At 38.2% G+C, this 8,293-nt stretch overlaps 1 protein-coding gene across 1 annotated transcript in view; it reads right to left on the minus strand.

The window, feature by feature from the left end:
• Nucleotides 1-8,293, minus strand: part of LOC102210063 (vasoactive intestinal polypeptide receptor 1-like) — a 43,763-nt gene that overhangs the window by 9,913 nt on the left and 25,557 nt on the right. The window contains exons 5-8 of the mRNA XM_005742598.1: nucleotides 6,921-7,021; nucleotides 6,428-6,525; nucleotides 6,010-6,142; nucleotides 4,341-4,494 (exon numbers count right to left, since the gene is read on the minus strand). Coding sequence (XP_005742655.1) covers nucleotides 4,341-4,494; nucleotides 6,010-6,142; nucleotides 6,428-6,525; nucleotides 6,921-7,021 — 486 coding nt within the window. The remainder of the gene's footprint in view (nucleotides 1-4,340; nucleotides 4,495-6,009; nucleotides 6,143-6,427; nucleotides 6,526-6,920; nucleotides 7,022-8,293) is intronic.

The following is an 8,293-nucleotide window of genomic DNA, read 5'->3' on the forward strand; positions in this document are numbered from 1 at the left end:
TTCTCTCTGACAGAGGAGGGGACAGCAACGCTTTCATGTCACCTTTTTTGAGTGTAGAGTGAGCGATGAGGTGATTCAAGTTGAGTCATACAGTTCAGAAGGACAAAACAAAAACACTGTGATGTGACGTGGTGCTGTATGTGTGCATGTTTGCACTTCAGTCTTGCGTCGCTGGTTACCGTTGGAAATAAATCCTTGTAAACAAAACTTCTCAACAAATTCATCACTGCGGTACACACATCCACATACATTTAATAAATGTATTCCTTAATGATAAACGGGTGATATTAATAAGGCTTACACAGTCTGCATTTTTGCCAGCTGGCTCAAGAGAGCTTAAAGTGCACACAGCATGTTTGATACTGCACTACTGTACAGTGCTCCTCCACTCACACGGCTCAGGAGCTGAACTGGCTGCACTCCATTGCTTTCAGACTGTATTATGTGCCTAATCAGTTTTTTCTAATATCATAGTTTGATTTTCCTTGTTAAGAATCAGTCACTCTGCTCTCTGTAAACCTTTCACATTACTGACTGGTCAGATGCCTCCATTTCCGCCTCTTCCAGGGAACCACCCTTGCAGCTAGATTGGGAAGCTGTGGACTAACTTATTGAAATTATAACCACCTTTGTGTGACTGATTAGGCTGATTGCTGATGTCTGGGTAAGAGAAGAGAGAGGGGAAAGATATCCTGAGTATGTTGTACCTGCTTTGAAGCACAGCCCCAAGAAGCATTCACAATGGTAATTATGACTAATCTCACAATTAAGAGATCTTCTCCAAAAGGTTAAGTAGGTTGTTAATCAGAGATAAACTACCTGGTGTAACTTATGCTATTTTATTAATAATAACTTTTAATATTGTCTCATGCCCATGAATTCAGTGCTATTCCATTTTTAAAATTAGCAGTTCAGGCTTATAAAGCAGTGCTGCTGTGAATTGGAGCTGGAAAAATTATCACGGTTCAAGTGCAAGTTCCCAGACAAGGTGTAGAATCAACTGATCTCCGGCAGGGATTGACAGCGGTGGAGGATTTCACTTTCCTCTCTTAACTTCCTGTCAAAGCAGCTGAGCAGCAGTTGCCAGCTACAGCATCCTGCTCAGCGTGACTCACTGTTTGCATGTGGAGCACCTTTAACAACAACCTACAACTGAGACAGCTCACAAGACCTGACGTGAAATCATAATAATGTCTGCCTGAATGCTGATGACCTACCTCTTCTTTTATTAAACTGTAGCGGCGTGCTTGTAGCCCTCAGGGTCAGATCCATTTATATCTTACCATAAATTCCATTCATCGCCTTATCAGAAATATCCCTGCCACTGTGTGTGAATGCAGCATTGCACTGGCATGCAGCGGAGGATTTAAAAAGCCCACGTGGCATGAAAGGTTTTGTTTTGCCAGCAGGACATTGCCTAAAAGTTTCAGGTAAGTGTGTTGTTGTTTCTCATCTTCACTGCTGCACTTAACAAAAGTGTCTGCTTAGCTCTGTGTGGCTGGACTAAGCTGCTATATTTTGGTAACAGGAACCATATAAGACTGACAGGAGCGGTGGAGCTTGAGATTACAGGCTTGAATAGGAAAATATACAACAGCATGAAACAAACAAAACAAAAAGACAGTGGGATGGGAATGGTAAGACAATGGAAAACACTTGGCTTAGGAACAAGGGATGAGAAAACATGGAAACCTCTCAAAACATCCATAGAAAGCTAAAAAAAATAAAAAATAAAAAAAAAAGACGGGAGAGAAAATAAAAGGGGGGCCGAGGAAAACAAGCGCTACACTCATCTTTAGGGCTGTGCTGCTGCCTAAATAAACTGCTACCAGGATTTTGGAGGCTCAGTTCTTGTGTAAAAATAGATTTCCAACCCAGATATGAAGATAATGTGTGATAATACTGACTTTAACCCCTTAACACCTAGTGCTTTATATTAGATACATGAGTTTTTGTAAGCGTTTGAGGCTTCTATCGTCAGTTTAAATGTTTCCCCTGACAATTCTAAATAAATTGTAAAATAAATGTCAAATTAATATTATGTTTTTGTCAAAAGGTCCAATAAACTCTCTCACTTCAAAATGTATAATTTTCTGGGAATAGTTTTGGCTTTAAAGGGTTAAACCATTTAAGGCACTGAAAGGGGTTTTCATACTGTTCCCCTGTTATCTCCTATTCTGCAGCTGAATATATTAAATTGAGCACATCACAATGTGCAACTGATGGCACTTATTCTCCAGCAGCATCATTTGCGAGAGACAGAAAAGCAACAAGACGCCTTGACTTTAAATCAGCAAAAGCCACGATGGAAACATTTGTTTGTTCTTGAAAATTATTCCTTTACCTACATTACTCTGATGTTTTAGAATTTAAAAAAATCATGTATTTATTAAACTTTCAGTGGAGCTTAACACATTTTTGCTTAAATAACAGTCAATTTTTATTTTTTATTTTTTACTTTTTCTTCATTAAGGAGTTAATATGAGTGAATCTTTGACAGGTCCTTCAGGCATTTGCTGGCAAGCCTGTAAACGTCTGACATGTTTGCTGCAGGACCTTTAGCAGATGTGGCCGATGATGGTGTCAGAAACAATGAGGAGTGAGACCTCAAGTGAAGAACTTGCCATAAGCAGAATTAACAATGGGCTGGCTGCCTGACGACGATTATGATGATGATGATGATTTGCACTGGATCACACTTCTCTGGACTTCAGAAAACCATTGAGAGCTTCTTTGAAATGGAGAAACCAAAAATATACAGCTAATGATAAGTTCTTGATGTTTTACTGGCTATTTTTTTTAACGTGTAGTTGTGTAAGCTAGTTAGTCACTGTATAATATGAGCAGTACTGTGTGTGGAGGTCAAAGTGGCTCGCTAGCACCAGTTGAATATTTAATAGCAGCTAACATGCTAACTGCTGTGTTTTCTCCGCTTACCAAAAGAATATCTTTTAATGATTATTTTAATCACTTTTACATCTTTTAAAGGGCTCTGACATGTGATATTTTAACAGTTAGATGAGCTGTTGCTGTTGTGTATTTGTCAGGCTACATGATGATCAGCTAGTGTAGCTCTAGAAAAAACTTGTAGGGACCTTTTGTGTGACTCGAGGCTTCAATGCTACTTTTACCTGGAAACACCGATTCAATTATTTATCAAGTATTTCCATTTTTTAAGTTCACAGGCATCCTGTTTGTAAGGATACAGTCTCTTCAAGTCGGAAAATATTGCTCATTCAAATCAATCATTTATAGTGTTTTTCTCACACACAGACACATCCGGGATGTAGCGAGAAAACCAATCACTGTTGTAGGCTATGACCACAATTTTACATTTTTACATTTTTAAAATGTATGTATTACATTTTCCTCTTTCACTATCCTTCCTGAATACTGCTTATTTAACAGTTTTAGTTTTTTAAAGAGTACCACTAAATAGATAAAGTTTGTGAAGTGCCTTTTTTAACCAGTCCCTCCCTGCCTATATAAAACATTTGTTTTTAAATGCTGCAATCCATTTAACAAGTTAACATCATACGGGTGTTAACAAAGGGTGTTTTCATATATTATTCAATTGAATTTCAATGTATTTTGCACAGTGCAAGCTGTGGAAAATTTTATTTGGATTTCTTTTAAATTACCCAAAGTCACACACTACTAAAAAAAATTTATTTCCTGTAAAAACTTTAGTTTGTACCCCTTAAAACACAATGAAAGCCCATTTAATTCTAGGAGAATTACACTTTTGTGTAATTAAAAAATAATCTGTATTAATTTGTGTAACACAATTATAGAGGCTGTGCTTTTGTACACAGAAACAAAGGAAGCCTGTATTTTAATTTGCCCATTTGACATGTCGGTGCAAATTGACAATATTCCAATGTGAGCAAAAACATCAAGTCATGGGACTTATAAACATATACAGACAAAGGACAAAAGGTGTTAATTGACTGTTTAGGATAATAAACACACTGTTCAGTAGTCAAAACCGCAAAACAAGGCAAAAAATTTTTTTGACTTTCTAAGCATATTTTCAGAAAAGCAAATTGTTTGTCTTTGCATCCACAACTGAGCTTATTTGTAACAAAAAAGAAGTTTTTCTACCATATTTATAGCACCTCCCCTTTCAACTGAGCCTCTGTGTTCTATGGCCCTGTCTCTATTTCACCAATATTTGCTTTATTGCTAGAGCTGATCATGATTAACAAATGATTTTAGATAACCCTTTTGAATATTAATCTGTTTGTGGGTCACATTTTATTCTGTGTTTTTTAGTGTTTGTGTTGGAGCTACAGTGTGTGATTGTTTTTGTAAAGACAAATTCAGTCACTCTTACTCACCCCATCCAATCAGGATATACCACCAGAAGTATTTCCTCTGTGAGACGAAGGTCAGAGCCAGCAGCGTCTGCAGATACATGCCCTCCACCAGCAGCCAGAAGTAATTGGCCAGGATGCTGAACTGGAAGAAAGCCACGGCTGACTTGCACGCTTTCTATAGAGAGGAAACAACAAAACAAAGTTAGAAAAACTGGATGTGTCATCATTTAACATAATAATACATCTTTTTGTGTAATAAAAGGGAAGGTAGTGACAAAAAAATATTTGATTCTTCTTCTACTTTTGCTATAACTTCAACTGAAGTCAATCAAGTACAAAGAAATACAAAATAAGCACCAAGGAACTCAAACCAATTTAAAAAAAGACAAAAATAAAATACCTAAATAGTCACAAAATCACAATTTGAGAAGACTTGCAAAAGAAATTAAAATTTATAAAACAATTAAAAAAAGGAACACAAAATTAGCAAAATCTAGAGATATAAACCAACAGGAAGATGTGCAGTACATAACCACAAAAACACACAAAAGTGTAAAACCAGCACCAAACAATAAGTGAACAAAGATAAACAAAAAAAACCCCACAAAGATACACAAGAGAATAAAAACCAAAGATGACAAAAAAGCAATAAAAAGCATGGACACCGAGACCAAAACATGTAATAAGGAACAAACACAAAGGCTGTTTTTTAAAATCAATTCATGAAAAAAGAAACAAACCTTTTCTCCAAATCCAACACACACATGTGCAAAAAAAGCATATTCAGTACATTCTATATAAGGAGATCCTGATACAAAATATATACAGGACGGAAGTGTCTGTATTCCTGTTCACTCTATAACCTTCTGACTTCCCGCACATGAATGAATCATGCCACCTGCAGAAGTCGTCTAATGACACTGCAGTGGTTGGGTGTATTAGGGACAGGGCTGGAGTGGGAGGTGATGAAGAGCTATGTGTAGTACTTTGGCAGAAAACCACCTCCTTCTGAAAGTCAGCCACTCAAAAGAGATAGTGGTTGATTTCCGGTGACTAAGCCAATTAGCATGATGGGTGACTGAAGCAGTGGACGGCTACAGGTACTAGGGTGTTCACATGAATGACAGATTGGATTCTATTTTTTGAGGAACCTCAGTTCCTCCAGTGTTTGAGGCAAAACGGCAAGACCAATTTTTAGCAGCAAGTGCTGCTGTCTGCTTGGAGGGGTGGCATCTGTGCCAGAGATGCCAGCAGGAACAACAAATTCATCAGTGGCCAGAATCTGGAGGCGTTTGAGTCACAGAGGGACAGGAGGGCATTGACAAACTATTGTCCATCATGGACACACCCACTCCATTTCACACTACAGAGCCAACAGAGTTCGTTCTCCCTCAGACCCCACTAACATAAAGACCACTTCAGGAAATCATTCCTACGGTTATACCTTCATCTATCTATCTATCTATCTATCTATCTATCTACTGTAGATTTAAACCTATATTTTCTCATTTTTCCAATATAAAAAAAAATCTTAAATTGTTGCTAAAAGATTTCATCAGTCTAATGAGAGTATTTCCCTCTCATCGTTTTGCCACGTGTCTTCCCCTCCTCGTTCTCTGTTTCCACTGTTAACTCAATCACACAGCATGTGGGAATCTATTTTGATGCAAACATCAATTAGAGCCCTCACCGTGGACATGGAGCAGTGGTCCAGGGTCTCATCAGCAAACAGCACAGTGTCTTTAATGAAGACGGCACTGGCTCTCAGGATGAAGGAGGCGAACAGGTTGATGTGGATGTAGTTTCTGGTGCAGCGGAACTTCCTGCGTAACAATAGCGTAAAGCATACACTGCATGTAAATTAATATTTCATAAGGCGGAAGAAGAAGGTAAACAACTTCATGAATTTGCATGTGTAAGATGATTCATAATCCTCTGTACTACAAAGGCTCTTTGAGGCTTTATCATCTGAATATATGCATATTTTCCTAAAATTATAAGATGCTGTCCTAACCACACAAATCCTGAATGTGTCTGCATCATAGAAATTTCCCCTTTTATTGGCCTTTTGTGGGTGCAGATGGTGGTGTGTGCCGCTCTGGTCTAACCTGAAGGCTGCAAACACCACGATGGCTGTAATGAGGGAGATGAGTGACGTGGCGTAGCCTACGGTGTAAACCTGTCTGAAGGTATAAAGGTAACTCGTCTGGAGACAGGAAAACAGAGAAACCGTTAGTTTAGAAAAATATCAAAATAAAAGTCTGAAGCTGTGAGTCTGACTCAAATCACTGCAACTTCAAGGGTTCTTTCTTTATAAGATTCATGAATGAATAATAATTTGTTTAAGCTTTAGATAGAAAAAGCAGTAATTATGCTGAAACACTGAAAAAGATGTACTTTTAACTGTGTGGTTATTTAAATATATAAACAATTTCAGGACCTGTAATTTCCCTTGAGTTGTTTACATTTATTCCTGGAACAAAGGTCCTCACAGCTAACTACAAATAGGTCTGACATAAAAAGGAAACAGCGATAGAGGAAGCAGAAACAATATGTTCATCCTTCATTGACTGGCATGATTACAACCACATGTCCGTATACCTCGGACTCAGGCTCGCTGTCATCGCTGAACGCGCAGGCCTCCTCATAGGGTGGATACATTTCCGACCAACCGTCAGCAGTACAGTTCCTGTAAACATACCCTAATGTGGGGAATCCAAAGAGAGAACGCAAGGAGACAGTTAATTTCAAGTGTTTCAATCGCACAAATATATGAATGTTGTTCTTTTATTATTTTTTGTGCCCTTCCTGACACAACCCCAAAAGGATTGGTGTTTCCTTCCAGGAATAAACCGGAGGTCTTTTTGTTTGCAAGGGGAATGTGCAAACCACTTGGAGCCACTTTTTCTGTCTCAAGAATGAAAGCGGCAATTTCAGTTCAGTTTATGGGTCGCATAACCACTGCATGGGAACCTGTAAATAACACCTTCAAATTGTTTCTTTCTTATAAAGACATATAACTACCTGCTGAAAATGTTCACATGTAATGCACCATGCATTTGCAAAACATGGTGATGAACACCCTGAGATCTCAACAATGTTCAGTCAGTCTCCTGACCAGACCTGACCATGAGCTTTCAACACGATGCTTGGGTGAAACTGCTAAATGCCCTCTTTCTCTATAATTTTGGCACTTTTCAAATCCCTCCAGTGGGACAGTCTGATGGGCTAGTTCTGACCTACAGGCTGTTTGTTTGACAGCCTGGGTTTAGAAACTCAGTGAACCTTTTTGTTACACCAAGTGTCCTTTTCTGTCTTGGTTTTTAGTCTTTTCATACATTTTACAACACAACTGACTGACAATACGAGCTATTTTAAATCTACCTGAATTAAAATGTGTTATTCGCATCCCTTTTTGTTGTGAAATGCTGTTGAAATTACACTCTGGCTCCTTTGGTCGAGTTTAACTTTTAGGATTTTTGAAAAGTGAAGAAAAAGGTGTTGTATGAAACCTACTGAAACCTACTGAAACTCTGCAGGTATATTTTCCTTTTTAACTTCAGGGCTAACAACTGCTACACCATTATCATCTTTTAATTTCTTTTTCTCCATTATATTTGAAGCAAATCCTCTACTCAGTCTATTGAAGCCCACTTTGGTCTCTTCCAACCTCTTTTGGAAATATCTGGTCCTTTATTGTCTAAAGTCTCCACTGTGCTTTCTTCTGACAATATATCTGTTGTTCAGCACAAAGCAGCAGTTTACAGTGATTTTTGACTAATGACACCAAAAGCAACACTGTGAGATGGAACAGAAGTTGCTGGCTGGACAGTTAAACAATATGCAGAACCTCATCCATAATCTCAGGGCAGCCTATTTTCACACTGCAGCAGTTTTTTCACAAAAACATATCGAAGAGACGTACTTTAAGTAAATGATATGCTTCCCGGCAGCTGTGTAAAGGGGGAAAAAAT

This window comes from Pundamilia nyererei, unplaced genomic scaffold (genome assembly GCF_000239375.1).
Source record: "Pundamilia nyererei isolate P.nyererei 1_Seehausen unplaced genomic scaffold, PunNye1.0 scaffold00121, whole genome shotgun sequence".
Taxonomy (NCBI): Eukaryota; Metazoa; Chordata; class Actinopteri; order Cichliformes; family Cichlidae; genus Pundamilia; species Pundamilia nyererei.